The sequence below is a fragment of the Carassius carassius genome, chromosome 19 (assembly GCF_963082965.1).
Source record: "Carassius carassius chromosome 19, fCarCar2.1, whole genome shotgun sequence".
Lineage (NCBI taxonomy): Eukaryota > Metazoa > Chordata > Actinopteri > Cypriniformes > Cyprinidae > Carassius > Carassius carassius.
Genome location: NC_081773.1, coordinates 21,557,828 through 21,577,279, shown reverse-complemented (window position 1 = coordinate 21,577,279; position 19,452 = coordinate 21,557,828). Strand labels below are relative to the sequence as shown.

The 19,452-nt window shown below is 37.9% G+C and overlaps 2 protein-coding genes across 9 annotated transcripts; one reads left to right on the top strand and one right to left on the bottom strand.

Moving 5' to 3' along the window:
* Window positions 1–132: 132 nt before the first annotated feature.
* On the bottom strand, window positions 133–10,509 carry LOC132095381 (transcription factor Dp-1-like). Of its 3 annotated transcripts, none has more exons than XM_059500300.1 (11): window positions 10,362–10,509; window positions 7,560–7,644; window positions 7,408–7,474; window positions 7,129–7,232; window positions 5,438–5,559; window positions 4,208–4,373; window positions 3,842–4,057; window positions 3,612–3,763; window positions 3,348–3,514; window positions 3,168–3,246; window positions 133–1,946 (listed from the first exon to the last, which is right to left on the bottom strand). In XM_059500300.1, the coding sequence occupies exons 2-11, from the start codon at window positions 7,569–7,571 to the stop codon at window positions 1,817–1,819; spliced, it is 1,215 nt and encodes a 404-aa protein (XP_059356283.1). In that variant the 5' UTR covers window positions 7,572–7,644; window positions 10,362–10,509; the 3' UTR covers window positions 133–1,816. The 3 variants fall into 3 exon arrangements, with proteins under 3 accessions (XP_059356283.1, XP_059356285.1, XP_059356284.1); XM_059500302.1 differs by lacking the exon at window positions 10,362–10,509 and adding an exon at window positions 9,067–9,282; XM_059500301.1 differs by lacking the exon at window positions 10,362–10,509 and adding an exon at window positions 8,997–9,135.
* A 2,467-nt stretch (window positions 10,510–12,976) lies between these two features.
* Window positions 12,977–19,105, top strand: LOC132095379 (DCN1-like protein 2). 6 transcript variants are annotated; one of them, XM_059500297.1, is made up of 9 exons: window positions 13,082–13,100; window positions 13,650–13,759; window positions 14,330–14,546; window positions 15,458–15,626; window positions 15,973–16,103; window positions 16,191–16,273; window positions 16,436–16,532; window positions 16,680–17,332; window positions 18,885–19,105. In XM_059500297.1, the coding sequence occupies exons 2-8, from the start codon at window positions 13,751–13,753 to the stop codon at window positions 16,757–16,759; spliced, it is 786 nt and encodes a 261-aa protein (XP_059356280.1). In that variant the 5' UTR covers window positions 13,082–13,100; window positions 13,650–13,750; the 3' UTR covers window positions 16,760–17,332; window positions 18,885–19,105. The 6 variants fall into 6 exon arrangements, with proteins under 6 accessions (XP_059356281.1, XP_059356280.1, XP_059356279.1 ...); XM_059500296.1 differs by lacking the exon at window positions 13,082–13,100 and adding an exon at window positions 13,141–13,260; XM_059500298.1 differs by lacking the exon at window positions 13,650–13,759 and having other exon boundaries at window positions 12,977–13,100.
* The last annotated feature ends 347 nt before the right edge of the window (window positions 19,106–19,452 follow it).

Genomic DNA, 19,452 nt, shown 5'->3' with positions numbered 1-19,452 from the left:
CACAAAATCAGCATATTAGAATGATTTTCTGAATGATCATGTGACACTGAAGCCTAGAGTTACAGATGCTGAATATTCAGCTTCGCCATCACATAAGTAAATAAGTATAGTGTATGTGACAAGACAAGATAATAAACAACAACAAATCCTATTTTAATAAAGTCACCCTCAAGGAAAAGTGTGAAAACAAAAAGACAAACTGACATTAGGCTCGTCTAAACAGTTCCCAAGCTAACAGTCTCTCAAATAACTTTGAAAAAAAAAAGACAAGCTCCTGGGAGACTTCACTCAGGGAATAAGAGGACTTGTTTACAGCTGTGGCAAACAGAATAATAAAGAAAGAAATGACAGGAAGGAGTGTCCTGAAGGGGGCTTGACTCTGGATCACACAGGGACTGTTCTGTCATACTTGGTAACATGACAAAAATCTGAAATTTGCAAAACCTCTCCACTTACAGTGATAAAACACTCCCAGTGAGCAATATAATACCAAAACATGTCAGAGGAGAGCATAAACAAGAAAAATAATTTAAAATAGATATGTCTATTACTTTCCCATGTCTGGAAATTACCGCTTTAACATTCTCTAATAGTACAAATATTCTCAACTAAAGAGAGGCACCAACAGTGTCTCAAACACTATGGGGAAAGAATTCGAAAACATTTTGCAATGTCAACTTCCTGAACGCAGATCTAGTCACACTAGGCACATATATAAAATAAAGTTTATTGAAATTAGTAGTAGAACATTAGTGTCGCAAATAAACACGAGTTTGAATTCTTAAAACATTCTTTATATTTAAATTTGAAACTTATATTAGATTACAGAAAAGTTACTTTGAGGAGTCAGTACAAGGATTCAGGTGGTTTTTTTTTTGTTTGTTTTTTTTAAGGACATTTTTTTAAAGGGAAGTCGAGAGAGATCTTTTTAATACACAACAATAATCTTACACGCTTCGATGCATTACTGACGCGGAGAGAGGACACTAGAAACCAATCTTAATAGCATTTTATATGTCTATAACCGCTTTAAGGTAGTTAAGTTTCTCCGATGTTCTCCAGTGTCTCTAGGCCAGGTCGGCCTTTGAAGCTCAGAAACCAAAAGAGAACAAATGAAACTAAAAAAGACATTTCTCAGAGTCCTCCAAAAAAGCAGAACGCTGAGGAGCTGAACACACACACGGGAGGAGAGAAAGAGAGAGAGATTCTACAAAAAAAAGCCTGCAAGAAATCAGGTCAACATATGAAAAAGAGTCCACACGTCCAAAGACCTGCCCCTCTATGGGGCAAAAAAATAGCAGCCGGCTTTGTAGGTTCTTCGATTCATTAGTCTCCGAATCATCAGAATGCAAATCAAGCCAGCAAGTTCAAAAACCACAACAACAAAAAGATCATTCAAAAACAGAAGAGAACTACTTCACACAAAGATCACACAACATTTTCCAACAGCTCGCTGTACGCAAGTGGGGGTTTCTTAAGGAGGGAAGGTATCAGAGGGTCACGCATGATGACATCCAGTAGGAATGCTGCGACACCTCTAAACTTCAGCAAAGTCCTTCAGCTGAAAACTAGTATTCCCAGCAGGCAGAGCACACAGCCTGTGATGATGTGGCTTGTCCTGAGCTCAGAAAGATGAGGATGAAAACAACTCATCCTATTAAAGCCCGTGTTCTTCAATGCCCTTCTCAGACAGAGAGTGAAAGAAAGGGCGAGTTGCAGAAGAGGAAAAAAACAAAAGAGCGATGTGGTTGATCAATCCTCAGACATGGCAGCTGGAAGAACTTGTGCACGAAGGACAGGCTGAACGAGGACGGGCTTAGTCCTCGTCATCGTTTTCGTCAAATTCATCATCGTCGTCGTCATCGTCCTCGCCCATGTAAGAGACGGGGGTCTCCACCCGAGAGCCGTTTGAACTGGAGGCCATCGTGCCGTCTGCCCCACCGTCACTGTCAGAGAAACAGAGGAAAGTGAAACGCTGAAATACCACACTGTTGTACCTGGTAGAAAAGAAAGCGTGAAAAAGTACTCCAAAAATTAAACCACACATAATCAGTCCATAGTGCATGCATGCTATATTTCAAGTCTTTATTGATAGTTTTGTGGCCAAAATGCAAGTCACTATTCACTGAAATTCTTTCCCTCCACCTTATATATATATATATATATATATATATATATATATATATATATCTTCAGACTGGTGAAATTTCCCTTATGCACCTCCTACAAAACTCCTTAAAGGTACGGTCTCCAATATTTCTAAAACTTTTTTTTAATTTATTATGCAGTCAGGCTTTTCACCCCTCTCTAAAATAATGGAATTCTTATCAGGAATGGTCCAAGGCCCTTTGTCCTGTACATACCTTGTTTCATAGAGAGTACTGGACAAAGGCCAAATTGACTGTGCCAGTGTCGACAAGGTCTAGCTACTCTTTATCATACTTTTTGGCTTTGCCCAGCATTGATTTCTTTCTGGGCATTCATTTACAAATCAACTTCTGAATGTTTTATTTTAGATATTGAACCATGCCCCCTAGTAGCATTATTTGCTACAGGAATTTTCAACATTAAAGATGACATTTTAGATTAGAAAATTAGAAAAATGCCATTACAATTTATTACATTACACAAATGTTCTGTAAATCACTTTAAGGAGTCAATTATCACCCCGTAATTAAAAAAATAAAAAAAAGGCTAATTTTTTTTAAAAATCAGAATTGTTGATTGATTACAAGGTGCTAATGACATTTTTTTTATGTGCTCCTACATTTTTTTTAAATTAGAAGCACAAGTGATCCTAAAAAGAAAAGCAAGCATGGAGCCCTGGTAATACAGAAAAATGTCACACTACTTTGTTTTCTGTATCACTCTGACACTCTTCAGTGTCCCATGGGTCATCATAAATCATTCTAATGTGCCAGTGTAAAATCCCTAATTATTTCCAGGATTCTTTGGTCAATTAAAAGTTCAAAATAACAGCATTTATTTGACATAAATCTTTTATTAAAAAAATTATCATCACTGTCACTTTTGATCAATTTAATGCACTAAATTTTTGAACAGTAGTACATTACTGGGAACTGTCATAATGTAACCTGAATCACTAGCTACTCTTGTTTCCAACTCCATTTTATTAATGAACAACTGGAAGTTGAAAAGAAACTCACCTCCCAACATGACAACGGCCTCCGTTAGCAGACGAAGTCCCCGTCATGTAGACATTACTAATAGGCCCCTGCGCCATTTCTGCACGCAAAAATACCCATCAAATGAAATATGTGACCTTTACAGTCACAAAACTTCATTTTTATAATCTGACAATACTCTGGTGACCAGCTGGTACTAACCTGTGACATAGGGCTCCAGTGCTTTGGGCACCAAGCTTCTGGCAGTCTTCAGGTCCTCAGCAGAGCACTTGCCCACCTCGAGACCGCAAGCCATGCCCATGCGCTTCAACACCTCAATGTCATCATGAATCTCGAACATGCTATCGAAGTTGAAGAGGTACTCAAACCTGATCACAAATAATGAGAAAAGGTGTGTAAGTAAGGATCTCTGATACTCGAGTCAGGTTCCCAAAAGCCTAAATGCTCTGGCTTTTGATTTCATACTTGTCATTGGAGATGCTGCAGTCAATGACGGTTTTCTTGCTGGTGTTTACGATGATAAATGGCAAGTGAATGACCGAGTTGGCAGGTGGGGGCCTTTTTGTCTGTTGTTCCCTCTGGCGGTTCCGCTGAACAAGGTTCTTGAAGGCAATTTGCTGCAATTGAAACACACGCACTTTCAAAACAAGTTCACTGTCAAAATAATTATTCTAAGACAAAGGATATCTTCTCACCTGTAAGATGAGTTCTTGAAGTTGCGACTGTTTTTGTTTGATTCTCTCCAAACGTCTTTGCCTCTCCACCTCCAGGTTCTGGCACTCCTGAGCAGAGTTTGTGGGCAGGCCAATCCATTTGATCTCTTTTTTCTCTTTGGAGATGATGTTCATGGCCATCAGCACATTGAGTGCATCGTACACACGCCGCCGAATGTTCTTCTGGTCATACACATGCTGAAAATGGATGACACACTGAAAGTGGAGCACTATTCATTGAAGATAAATGTGAATGAGCAACTCTTTAATCGGTTTAAAAAGCTGCACGTCTTCTGCACACAACAAATAAAGCTGTGGATCAATGCCTAGCCACAGGAAGAGGCTTACCGCATCATTAGGGGAGATATGATTATCACCAGAGCTGAACTCGGCCACAAGCTCATCAGCGACCTCGTTGTAGGTTGTGACACCCTTCCGCTGGACCTTTTCGCAAACCTTCATTGAGAAATGTCTGAGGCCTTTCCCATTCTTCTCCCCCTTCTTACCCCGCTTTCTGAGGAAAAGCAGAACAAAAACCAAATTATTGCACAATATTTAACATTATGCTAGATGACAAAAGCTGCTGCTTTGTGGGAATTTAGGGCTGTCACTTTTGAGAAAAATTAAATTGTTTGCAAGAAACACCAGTCTATCAACTTGATCTGGATTAAGTAAGACTCTTTTTATTTACAATGTTCCCCGCGGTGGAGAACACACGTTCGGAGCGCACAGACGTGCCTGGCTACTAGCTATTATTCGTTTGATTTGGTCATGGGCCTACGCTACAATACGTCTACAGTGCCTTCTACTGGGTAATATGGCAAAGAATAAAATAAAAAAACAAACGGTCTAATCATAGACTGTAAAAAATGCGCTACACATGGCATTTTACAAAAACCGGATATTTTATTTATAGTTCGATTACGAATATTTCACATCATGTTCGAATGCATATTCGAATATCGAATAAAAAGTGACAGCCCTAATGGGCACTTTGGGGAAATTTCTCTTGATGGTAAAAATGTATATCTTGGGTGTCCTATCCGACATTTTAAGTCATGTTATGTAAATGACTGGATATAATGATAATTACTATTAGTTAATCATTCATATTTTTTTATAATCCATGTAAACACTAAAAAAAGAATTAAATTATAATTTTGTTCCATCCCTAAAATCATTAATTGTTTGCATCTTATTCTTACTGTAGCCAATAACAATAGTAGCAACAACAAAACTTATTTACACAATTATAATCAAGCTATAAAAAAGGCTATTTATCAAACTTTCTCTTTACATTTTGAAAAAAGGATGAAGTAAAAATATTCTACAAAGCTGCCACAGAATAATAAATGTGCTATTAATTTGTCTCATGTAAACAAATTGTAAAACCGGTTAATATTTTGACATTTAGATATAATATGTTCCTTGCACAGGTGATTGACCATGTTTGTATTTTGAACCCGTTCTGAAGACAAAAATACAAAGCATTCAAGACCAGAAATGCACCACTGAATCCATTTCTGAAATAGAAATGTCATTACATGTTCTGAAGTAGCCTGCTCAAGTAAGATTTACCCTGAGGACCACGGAGACGCTTCCGATGGTTGACTCTGGGTGATAAACTGAGAGCTGGGTGTGTGTGGGCTGTTCATTAGGATTACATTGGAGCCACTGGGCCTCTGAGGTGTGCTGATGACCTGTGGTTTAGGAGACAATACGGCAAACATAAAAAGAGCATACAATGCTTGCTACCAAAGTATCTGTTATGATATTAAACAGATCTTTACTATGATGAATTCTAAACGAAAAATGTGTGATGTTAAGGAAGGTGAACATTTATTCAATTAGGACAAATGCAGACTATCAGGTTTCTTTTTTATGCTGGCCGCATATGACATTTTTCCAATTCTCACTGACATATGGCAAGGAATTAACAACAGCTGCTGTGAATATGCAGGTGGCTAAACAGCAAGCGTCAGTTAAACGAGCCAACAATTTCTCTCTTCTAAACTAGTTGGTAAAATTGTTTAGTTGTTATGGGAAGCCTGCTTCAAATCTCTCCAGCAATTAAAAGCAGCATCCCTTGGATATATTAAAGCTGTTGTAAACTCCATCCCTGAGAAGGATATACTGTACCTCACTCCTTCAGCGATTACTACGTGTTGCACCATGTGGATTAATAAAACTGTGAACTAAACATAACCATTCTTGGAAATCTGTTTAACCCTGAACTGCTGGATCAGAATTCAAATGACTCTCTTTCTTCGTTCAGGAGATGGTGTGTGTTCAACATCATGACTTCAGCTAATATACATAAAACACTGGCCCATGTCCAAAGTAAGTTTCGTGCCAGTTGACAGAAATGTGACTTGCCCAATTTTGCTAAAGGTTGAGTTTCCTACATGATGATCTTACATTTTTGATCATCATGTAAGCAACTGTTAAAATGGATAGAAAATTAAACCAGTAATGTTTGGCTCAATAGACCAATGACGTTTACGGCTGTCATAGAGTAAAACTAAAAGGCATAAAAAGGCCATTCAGCAAAAAAAAACTGTTTAGTGAAAACCATATACTGCTATATAATAGCATATGCTTTTCAGAGCCTTAAAGATATACACCACCATTTGAAATATTTGGGTAAGATTCCTTTTGTTTTTAAAGAAATTCATACTTTTATTAAACAAGGATGCATGAAATGTGGCAAATACATTGATAATATTTCAAAAGTTTTCCATTTCAAATTAATGATGTTCTTTTGGACTTTCTATTCAGAATCTTGGGGGGGGGGGGTGGGGGTGGGGGGGGGGTTCCACAAATAAATGTTAAGCAGAACAACTCTTTTCAACAATGAAAATAATAATAATTGTTTCTTAAGCACCAAATCAGCATATTAAAAAAGATGGTTGAAGACATGTGACACAGAAGACATCTTAAAATGTTTATAATTTTATTAAGAAAAACTATTTTAGATTTTTATAATATTTCACAATATTATAAAACCTTGGCGATCATAAGAGACTTTTCAAAACATTCACAAAATCTTTAGAACAGTCTTTTGCTCTTTTTGAGCCCTTTAAAAGTAACATAAAACTGGAAACAATGTTAGAACAAACACATCCTATTAAAGCATTGGCTGTTTAAGAGTGTGGAAAGACAGGAGATTAAACCTGAAAAACTAATCAGAGTTGAGTGCGGTGTGAATAACGCTTATGTGATCTTTACATTTTAGTGTTTTATGCAATCAAACTCCATTCAAAACTTACCATGTGAGGTGCAATGTTCACGTTGGAAGGGCCCAGAGTTTTTGGCAACAGCTGTTTTCCAACCACCACTGACTGTGGATGCACCGCTACCAAAGACAGCACACCTGCAAGGGTATTATTCACAGAGGACATCTTAATGCAGCGCTACGTAAGGTCAAACAGGTTTTTGGGCTTTTGTGAAGCATTACTGGAGGATCAAACATTCTTGAATATCTACAAAAACTTCAGCTGCTGATGCAGTGCACCATTATCTTCACAAACTCTTAATGCTCCTCTTACCTTTGGCAGGGCTCATGTTCTGATCAATGAAGACCTTCAGCTCCCCATTGGCCTCAATCAGACCAGCCTGTGGAGAACAAGATGACCATCAACTCAATGACTTACACTCTATTTTCAGTCGATTACATCTAATAAAGCTAGAGAATACTTACATCTTTGGCCATGTTCCCAGGGGCTGAGGAATAGATGCCGGGTCTAGCTGAAAACCCTGAGCCAAATTTCCACAACAAAATGTCTCTGAAACAGAAATGAAACCATTTTGGCACAAAAGCTGAGGACACTTGAAGACTGTAACCAAGGTTACTACACAAATCTTCGTTTCTCGCAGAGAAAGTGACTAATGAGGAAAGTTTTCATTTGCCAAAACTGCCAAAAGGATGCAATGATCAATGGGATTTCAAACAAGTATATCTCAGTTTTGGGTGGTTTTTGATCTATGAACAGATTCACAGAAGAACAGTTCAGACAGATAGACTTCAGGTTTGCCTTCATGAAAACCACTCTGTGAACAAAACAGGACCAGGATTCATGCAAAATGCTACATAAATGATCACAATAAATTATATAATAAAAAAATAATTTAAAAAAAGTGTCTGCATGTCTGAAAACCACCAAGGAAACATTATTAGGCATTATAGAGGGGTTCAAACAAAGGTTCAGCAAATTTATATTATTATTATTATAGGTATAATTACGTAAACATTACATAGATTTTCATATCAAAATGTTATAAGATTAAACATACATATTTTAAGACATTCAAAGGAAAAAAAACTCGATGGTTTTACTAGATGATAATGACCTGTATAAAACACCTGATGGTTTGGTTCCCTTTACTTAATACTGATTACCTGTATGATGTTGCTTTTATGCAACAGTACAGTAAACTTGCAATCATCTGATATTCTGGTCATATGCTGACATTCTGCACAACAGCACTCTTGCTAGTGTGCGTGAAATGGACTGAAACTATGTCACAGGTAAGGCGGACTAAAATGAGATTGGAGTCCTCTTTCAAGCCCAAGGACAGTGTGAATAGACGAAGATCTGGGCTCTTTACCACACAGTTCACTTCATTTAAAAAGCTGTCTAGGTAGGTAGCTCACAAGGTTTTGAGACACAGCCATAGTTGATGAAAACGAGGCCCATCGATTTTCTTCCAGCACTCGTGCAGCTTATATTACCAGACAAAAGACCTCGACGAATCTTTCCATCTCTTTTAACATCGAAATTTCAACTCGTGCACTCATGCAATCTTCTGAAAGGCATCTATATGCAACAGTTACTGTCGATTTAAGTAACTTTTTTGCAAAAGCAATGGGCCCTTAAATATAGGAAATATGAACAGTGTCCCAAGTTATAAAAACCACATAAACGCATAAAGCAGAACGAAAATTCGTTTTTTCGTTTATACTTTCCGCGTCATATATAATGCATCGAAGCAGTATGTCCTATAATAAAGCGTGTTAGCCCAGTTAGCTAGCTGCCTTTCAAACACGTTTTGCACCGAAACCCTGCTTTAAATGTGATCAAAACGTACCCCTCCTGCTTAAATGCGACCAGATCGAGTATTGTGCATGTGCTCGTACCGTTTTGCGAAAGGATCGGACTTAAATGACCACCTGGAAATGAAGTGTGTAAACTTTCCTCTGAACTTACAGTCCTGAAGCCCTTTGCCTTCTTAGGTGCTGTTTTTGTTGGCATAGCCAGTTAGCAAGAGGACAGAGGAAGAGGAGGTCTGAAGCCCATCTCTCAAACAGGAAACAAAGATAAATCACATAATATGACAAATAAAACCCATGTGCAGTGAATGGTCATCCTTTTGGAACGAGCTTGCACTTAGAAGATGTTTGATTGTAAGATCGGGGCACATTCATGAAACCCAAAATGGATGCGGATGTTATAAGCATGCACATAAAAGACGCATGGCAACTGTAAAATCCTCGTGCATGGTTTCAGAAAATAACGACAATTATAGATTTCTTTTACAACTATTTTCTATATTTAATCTTAGGAACAGTATATAGAAAAGACCCATTATATGCAGCAAGAGCTGAGAGTCATAACACAATTCTGCTGGAGGGTAAAAATTCATTGGCTTCGCTACAGCATGTGTTTAGACGACAGACAGTCCTTCAAAAATGGAAAACAATAGTTCAAAATTTGACTTAATTGTTTACTAACTAACATAACTAACAGGATGGATTTGGTTTAATGTCTGGCAGCCATTTTACATGGAAGCTAAAGCAAAGCCATCATGCAGTGATGCTTTAATAGCCTGCTAGCTGAAGTGACAGCTACAATATGACGACCTAAACTAATTATCATCTAGTTAATAAACCCCTCAGTTAATACAAATTAATCAACAACAACCCTTTAATTTGTATTTAAAGTATTTAAAACACGCTTTAGAGCGAATGTGATTGAGCTGTTTAGCTAGCGACCAGGCGAGCTAGTAAGCTAACTTCCACTCAAATCGAGGTCATCTGGGCAGCTTTAATATAATCAGTCTAGGATCTACATATTATTGTTTGCTACACGTCTGGTTTGGTAGCTTTTTCGTGCAATGGCCAAATGCGAGTAGAGATCATTAAGGATTTCCCATTGTACTCCACTGACAGAAGCACTTGACATGGGTTAGCTTGTCGGCTAACACAAGCCATTCGAGACAGACAGTTTCAATATTTCACATATTTCACGATACGTGATAATTAAACCGGACTGAGGTTCACAGAATAACGATCATAGATGCCGTTATGTATAAATGTATACAGATACACGGTGAGGTTACTGACCGGTTTTGCTGGCAAACGCACTTATTTCATGCCAAATTATCTTATCATTTTCAAACGCAGATAAACGACGACTTCTTTATGCAATGAGTAATTCTAAATTCAGAAAACATCGGGCAAGCTCGTCTGCGTGGTCTCCAAGCCCCCGCTAGTCTCACTTACGGTCGGTTGCATCCGCCTTCAACTGTCTAGAGCTGAATGAAGAGGAGCACACAGTAGAAACTGCTCCCTCTCTGGGTCTGTAAAACTGAGCTTGGCGGTGTCCACGCCACGGGAAATCCGATTGGACAGTAATGCGCGTGACGTCGGGGGAGTGTAACACGGAAGCCACGCCTGTACTACATTTTGATTGAATGAGACGCTACAGTACCTTAGTTAACATTTTCTCATTGGTTGATTTCAATGGATCCCACCCTACTACGTCTGAAGGCGGGGCGTGCGTAAGAATGCATGTAAATAATGAAGAGAAACTCACTAATCGAAAGGTTTATGTATATAAAATATCTAATACATTTTGATAATCAGACTCAAAATATATAATAATAGCTACTATGAGTATTTTTAAGTTTAGTTAACCATTTAAAAGCACTTTATTTCGATACATGTACATTAACACCGCTTCCCGTTGCACTGTAACGTAAATTGTTTCCTATTTATTTGTATTATTATTAGGCAAGGGGTGTAAAATATACCGAGAAATTGAACATACGTTTAAGTACAGATACTATGTCAAGAAATTTACTCAATTAAAATCTAAAAACTAAGCCAAAAATATGTGAGCAAAAGTAAACAAAAGTATCCACAATTAATTGAACTTCATTATTTAACATTAAAAAGTAAAAACTTTTCTTAGCATTTTAATAGACTTTTTAGAACAGAGAGAAGAGATTATTTATTTACTTTTATTTTATTTTATTTTTTTTGAGATAATCTCTATTAATAAAAACAAATAAATTCTTGTTTAAATAAAAGGATAGTTCGAACATAATTACTTGGCCTGTTAGAATAAAAATACCTTTTTGTATTTTTTGTATAAGATATAATCCGTTTAAAAACTATTTGAAATTGTAATATATATATATATATATATATATGTGTGTGTGTGTGTGTGTGTGTGTGTGTGTGTGTGTGTGTGTGTGTGTGTGTGTGTGTGTGTGTGTGACTAAGACTGTTAAAACAGAATTCTTGCATGTTTACAAATCATGCAAGAATTCTGTTTTAACAGTCAAAACATGGAAGAATTCTGTTTTATGTCTTAGTTACAAATACTCCAAAATAATACTTAAGCAGTGAAGTATTATTATTCAGTTACTTTACACCTCTATTATTAGAGCTATTCTAAAATGCATTTTTGGAAGCAAACAAAGGTCAAGATTTACAAAGTATGAATCATCTAACTAAGAAATTAAAATGTCTGTAATTAAACTATGTCATTAGGTTGCTGTTTGGGGGCAGGCTCTGGAACTTTTTTTTTATCTGTATTCATGCTGCCCCTAGAACACACTGTACGGCATGTTTCAAACAGATAACTAAAAAGTAGTTCAAAAAAGGGTGTCACCATTATCGTGTCCCTATCATTTTCACGTCTCTGGGTGGACATATTTGAAGAAGTTATCTGGGTTAAATACTGTACATCTATGAAGATGGATGTTTCACCTTTTGGAAAATAGAATATAACATAAATATGATTAGGTATAGTAGTTAAACAAAAACATTATTTAGAAACAAATATATACAGAAAAAAAATCGAAATGCATCAATAAAATAGACAAATTAAATAATTCAATATTACAACACCCTTTATTAAAAAAAGGTCATATGCCTGACTGTAAACACTGCTTTTGATTACCAATAACCGCACATGACATAAATCAGAGAAGGTCTTGCTCCTCCATGCAACACATGCTGTCTGTGTTTATTTATTACAAGAGAAACACTTTGAGCAGCAGGTAACTTGAGTCACATCATGCTTGAAAGATGCACAGACCTTTTATAGGCAGGATATTATAGATATGTGAAACATGTTTTGAAATCAGTCCATTTGGTGGTGTTCACACTAAACATTCAATACTGTTATCCACTCAATGGTAGCCATACTGCACTGGTCAGCTGAACATGCTCAAAAGTTGGTCAGAACCAGTGCTAGATTATGCTGGCAGAGTCTGCAGATTGTGCTACTGAGAGATGACCATAGTAGTAACATACATAACATTAATAATAATAATAAATAAATAAAAACACAGAATTCAGAACTGATCTGATTATGATTTTGTACTTTTCTAAAATGATGCATTCATAATAAACATAAAAATCATAAAATATTTCACAGCAACAACATACGTGTGCCACAACCTGAGGGTATACATTTTTATGATTTTATTAAAAAAGTGCTTACTAAAAAAAGTATGAACAAGACTAGGGGCAAAAGCATCGAAACACGCGTTCATACGCTACTGTATATTTCTACTAAAAAATAAAACGGAATCTCAAATTAATCAATGAATCATTTATAAACAGATGCTCAACAGGTATGAACCGTCTGACCGAATCGACTTTCTAAAATGAATAATTTTCTGTTCATTTGAGCTGAATGAATTGATTCATACGATAGTTTGTACGAGAGAGATGAAAAACTACAGAAAATGTAGTTTACTACTTTTCATTTGTTACTACTCATCTCTGGTAGAGAGATTTTAATTAGACACAGCACGCCCATAGGTCATACCTTATATTCTCCAAACTACAGAACGCACGTTTACGAACTACAACTCCCATTACTTAACCGCTTCCACCGCGCAGACTCGCTGGTGTTCTAGCGCATTCCCTTGATGCCCACACGCATGCGCAGTTGTACATGGGAGCACTGGGTATCAATTTGGTCAAACAGTGGGTGATAAAATGGTAGGTGACATAGAAATTAAAAATATTACTGACGTTTTCTGCTTCATTGTTCGACGGAGAAGCTCTGGCAAACGTAGATATTCCGCGTCTTGCACGAGTTGTTGTCTGCGCGTCGCACCGAGGATGATCATAAGTGTGTATGTTTTGTATGGGCAGGAAGGTCAGTTGTTGATATTTAGTGAGTTCAGCATGTACCTTTGCGCCTATGAGTCCTGGAATCATCCACTATGTACTGCTTAATGTATCAGAGGATTATTATTATTCTCTCCTTTAGCAAAGCATGCATGCTTTTAACACATATGTTCTGTTTTGGATTTTAAAGCCCCTCCAAGCCCTATTTTAACACCAAAATCGTACTTAACATCGAACAATCAGGTTTTCCAAAAATGCATCAGATCTGATTATAAACAAGCTTTCAACTCGATGTTATGATTAAATAGTTTTACGTTAAAAACAAAGCTTATTTCTGTTGTGGTGTCATTGAGACCCCAAGTTTAAAACCTGATTGAGAAATGCAATGACACCACTGATGTTTTTAAATGTTTACAGTGATTTTACACATACAATAGGGGTCTCTGGGACCCCAAACAACCAGGCAGTCAATGTCTGCTGAACAGGAGGGTTAAGTGACATCCATACCCAGCTATGAAATGTCAAACTTAAGTCTTTTAGCCCTGCCCTTTCAACCCAGCCCCCAAAAGCATCCTGGTTATTTTCCACATTGTAATATAACAATATAACATAAACATGTCTTAAGTGGGCTGTCAAACTTTTTGAACATTGTGTTCTGGTTCTGTGTCTTGTGATGGCCCAGTCAGAATGGTTCTTTTGAACTCGTTTTAAGAACTAGAGTAAAACAGCTTACTGTGCATCGATGGAAATAACTGTAGGGTAACCCGGTTGTTTTGCACTGGCCGCCCTGAGCTTGCCATCTCATATTACATGCCAAGCGCAAGTGGCCTGTCACAGGTCCTCAAATGCTTGGTGCTTCAGTCGAACTTGCTGTAACCGGTAGAATGTCCTTTTAAATTGCCACATAGGTCTGGACGTTTGGTCAACACGTTGTTTATGGTTGTTCCAGTTGCCAGCTTTACTCTTGTGCCTGAATGTGTGCAATTTTCTCTCTCTGTATGTTCGTTTGTGTCTCTGTCTGTTTGTACACACTGCTGAGTGTATTCCTCCGTCTGTCTGAATTCATGTCTGAGGGCATATCTTTTGTGTCCACACAGCATAAACTAAAATCCTCCCAAAAGGACAAGGTACGGCAGTTCATGTCCTTTACTCAAGCCGGGGAGAAGACCGCCGTATACTGCCTCACTCAGAATGACTGGAAACTAGAGGTGGCCACCGATAACTACTTTCAGAACCCAGATTTGTACCACAAGGAATCCATGAAAAGCTCAGTGGACCGAAAAAAGCTGGAGCAGCTTTACAATCGATATAAAGGTGAGTTTTAATTTAATTTGGCTATGTATTATGCCTGCTGTCCTGTTCCCGAGAGTATTAATGCATCCTAAAAAGTGCTCTTAGTCTTTTGTTTCTCATTAAAAACAATCTGTCATTTTTTTTCTATTACTTTTGAGAAATATGATTTAATTGTGAGGGCCTTTATTTTGAAATCACACAACCAGCAGTGTCATGCAGTTCTGCTGAGTTACTAATAATAAAAATAATAGTTATTCTAATAATAGTTTTCTTTATATAGTTCTTATTCAGCAGGTGCTTAAAGTTGGCATGAAATGGAAATGCATCATCCATCTATGTTTCAATAGTAAAAAATGTTTTGACTTTGTAACATATAATAAAAATTTAATAACTCTACCTGTGAAATGACATGCTTTCTCTTTGGTGATTTTATGGCAGGCTTCTCAAATCATTTAATTTACATAACCCCCCCCCCCTCCTTTTTTATATTAAGCTGTCAGCGTGCATTCACATCTTCCTCTATCCAATCAAACACTGATTGAATGAACCAAGTCAAAGTTTTTCAAGAAGATCAGATTCACTCACAATGTGGAAAAATGATTTTGTCTCTATTTTTGTTACATTGCAACTTTAACCAAACATATACGTACTTCTGAACAAAACAATTGAATTAAACTTAGAATAAAGACAATAAAGTTTGAGAGGAAAAATAAAAAGTCTATATAAGGTGTTCCTGTTAGAGCAATAAAACAAGATCTGCAGCTTGCATGCCACAGAGTGAAGCCCAAAACCACTAAGATGAAGAAGAGCCAGCAAAGCCTAAAGAAAAACTTCCTCCAGCACCTGTAAATGTTGAATTCCTTTTAGAAGTCTGAGACACTTGTTCTTGTTTTTTTTGTTTTTTTTTTAAGTCTTTTGCTTTTCCCCCTCAGATCCCCAGGATGAGAATAAGATTGGGATCGATGGAATTCAACAGTTCTGTGATGACCTCAATCTGGATCCAGCCAGCATCAGTGTTCTGGTTGTGGCATGGAAATTCCGTGCAGCAACACAGTGTGAATTCAGCAAGAAAGAGTTCATTGAGGGCATGACAGAGCTGGGGTGGGCACTGTTGACAATATTTGGCTTGTGTGGTGGTTGGCAATATCATTAAAGGTGCTCTGGGAATATCTCACAAAATGTCCTACTCCCTGACAGAATCGCTGGAAAAAAGGTGTCTTGAGAAATAACACCTGTTTCTGTGACAGTCTTCAGCTCTGAGAACCACAGAACAATGAGCCAATCTGAAATGTGTCTCAGATTATGTTGCACGTTTTAGATTTGCTGAGAGAATCTGTATAGTTCAAATTGGCAGAATTGAAGAAGTCAGGCTGTAATCGCTAACAGCACCTTTAATGAGTTTTTGATTAGACTGATGTTGAGCCTAAACGTTTCATTTCATCTGCAGGTGTGACAGTCCGGAGAAGCTTCGAGCTCTTCTGCCCAGATTAGAACAGGATCTGAAAGACAACGGAAAGTTCAAAGACTTCTACCAGTTCACCTTCAACTTTGCCAAGAATCCTGGACAAAAAGGTTTAGGTAAGGGCACCTTTTCTTTCTGCATTTCTGTGAGTTTTCATTCGGGTTTCTAGCACTGTCTGTATTAATGGTCATTTTCCATTTCAGATTTAGAGATGGCAGTAGCCTATTGGAACCTGGTTCTGGCTGGACGTTTTAAGTTCCTAGACCTCTGGAACAGATTTTTATTGGTAAGTCATTACAGATTTGAACTTTTGATCCTGTTTAGCACCGAATACAAATGAAAATGGGTTATCTGGCTGCTATGCGACACATTAATAACCACAGAGTGGAATAATTTCCTTTAGCAATCAATTTAGATGCTCTCTGGTCTCTGTCTTTATTTTGTGCAGGAGCATCATAAGCGATCAATTCCCAAAGACACATGGAACTTGCTCTTGGACTTCGGCAGCATGATTGCAGATGACATGTCAAACTATGATGAAGAAGGTGACGTGCATTATCAATACTTTTTAGTTTTGTGCGCTGATATTCTGACTGAATTTTTAGCGATTGTTTTTTAAGTCATAATTTAGCAGCATTTACTCATATAGGGTATGTTGGATTTTAATAATGTGATGTTTTGTTTTGTTTCAGGAGCATGGCCTGTTCTCATCGACGACTTTGTGGAGTACGCTCGGCCAATCGTGACAGGATCAAAACGCAAAACTGTATAGTAACGCTGCCCCTGGGCGAGAACTGACGCCTTGGTCGCCTCATTGACTTTGTAGTTTTTTTAAAGCCTTGTAATCATTATAAGAGAGAACTAAGAGAAACATTTGAAACCGACAAGCTTTGCAAAAGGAAATATCAGGATGGAAAAGATTACTCAGACTTCCACACATCACACAGGAAGGACAAGAGTGCAACACTCAAGATTTCTTATAGAGCCATCAAATGCACATGGCCAGCTATATTTGCACTGGCGACTCAGTTCTAGCCTGAAACCCTTGGAGATTTTGGGTGGATAACTTTGAACCTTGTACCTCATCTCCATAACAATCAGTGTCATAGGGCCGAGTCTTCATTGCCTACCCACTCCTCACAGTCTGAATTATGGTATAATCTTTCCAGTTTTGTTTTAGATTATGTACCCATCTGTCTGGGTGTGTATCTCATGCAGGACGTGATGCTGATCATGTCCGCATTTTAAGCCAGACGTTCATGGGCAGCACAGCATGCGGCTCACAACACCAGCACTATTGTTACAGTTGTAAAATACTGTATCTACTGCAGCAGTATATACAGTCGTGGCCAAAAGTTTCCAATTTCCAATATTACATAAATATTGGAAATTGGAAAAGTTGCTGCCTTTAATTTTTATAATAGCAATTTGCATATACTCCAGAATGTTATGAAGAGTAATCAGATGAATTGCATAGTCCTTCTTTGCCATGAAAATTAACTTAATCCCAAAAAAACCTTTCCACTGCATTTCATTGCTGTCATTAAAGGACCTGCTGAGATCATTTCAGTAATCGTCTTGTTAACTCACGAGCATAAGGCTGGAGATCATTATGTCAGGCTGATTGGGTTAGAATGGCAGACTTGACATGTTAAAAGGAGGGTGATGCTTGAAATCATTGTTCTTCCATTGTTAACCATGGTGACCTGCAAAGAAATTTTTATGCAACATTGCGTTGCATAAAAATGGCTTCACAGGCAAGGATATTGTGGCTACTAAGATTGCACCTAAATCAACAATTTATATGATCATCAAGAACTTCAAGGAAAGAGGTTCAATTCTTGTAAAGAAGGCTTCAGGGCATCCAAGAAAGTCCAGCAAGCGCCAGGATCGTCTCCTAAAGAGGATTCAGCTGCGGGATCGGAGTGCCACCAGTGCAGAGCTTGCTCAGGAATGGCAGCAGGCAGGTGTGAGCGCATCTGCACGCACAGTGAGGCGAAGACTTTTGGAAGATGGCCTGGTGTCAAGAAGGGCAGCAAAGAAGCCACTTCTCTCCAAAAAAAAACATCAGGGACAGATTGATCTTCTGCAGAAAGTATGGTGAATGGACTGCTGGGGACTGGGGCAAAGTCATATTCTCCGATGAAGCCCCTTTCCGATTGTTTGGGGCATCTGGAAAAAGGCTTGTCCGGAGAAGAAAAGGTGAGCGCTACCATCAGTCCTGTGTCATGCCAACAGTAAAGCATCCTGACACCATTCATGTGTGGGGTTGCTTCTCATCCAAGGGAGTGGGCTCACTCACAATTCTGCCCAAAAACACAGCCATGAATAAAGAATGGTACCAAAACACCCTCCAACAGCAACTTTTTCCAACAATCTAACAACAGTTTGGGGAAGAACAATGCATTTTCCAGCACGATGGAGCACCGTGCCATAAGGCAAAAGTGATAACTAAGTGGCTCGGGGACCAGAATGTTGAAATTTTGGGTCCATGGCCTGGAAACTCCCCAGATCTTAATCCCATTGAGAACTTGTGGTCAATCCTCAAGAGGCGGGTGGACAAACAAAAACCCACTAATTCTGACAAACTCCAAGAAGTGATTATGAAAGAATGGGTTGCTATCAGTCAGGATTTGGCCCAGAAGTTGATTGAGAACATGCCCAGTCGAATTGCAGAGGTCCTGAAAAAGATGGGCCAACACTGCAAATACTGACTCTTTGCATAAATGTCATGTAATTGTCGATAAAAGCCTTTGAAACGTATGAAGTGCTTGTAATTATATTTCAGTACATCACAGAAACAACTGAAACAAAGATCTAAAAGCAGTTTAGCAGCAAACTTTTTGAAAACTAATATTTATGTAATTCTCAAAACTTTCGGCCACGACTGTACAGAGAGAAATGTATTATCATTAATGTTTTATTATATGAAATATGAAACATATGAAAGAAAGGTGTGGTCAAAACAAGATGCCTCCATACCATGTTCTTGTGTGATTTTGGGTCAAACGTGTCATCTGCCCTGTTGCGGAACTTGTAACAACATGGTTCAGTGTTACTCTTCTTCTTTTTTTTTTGTTTATCAGATTTATGTTATGGAATAAATTATTGCCCTTTATGTTCTTCTCAATGTCTAACAGCCCTGTTATTCTTTAACAGGGCATCTATGCTTGGACAACCGGAGGTTTGCAAGCTTTCACTATGAAACATTCTCCCATCATGCATCTGAATCAAAATTATTAGTACAGAATATGTCCCTTCATAAATCACTGAAAAGCAACCCTGAAGCATGAAGGTAGGGCTGCAGTTGTATTTGGTTAGCACCAAACATTCAGGACACTCTGTTTAATTTTAGTGTCCTTAGAGCACAGTAAAAAAAAAAGCTTTGAGGTTTGTCATAAGGCTTCTAGCAAAATTCAGGCATGATGTAATGTTCATCTTTTTCAGAAGTGGTTTCCTTCTTGT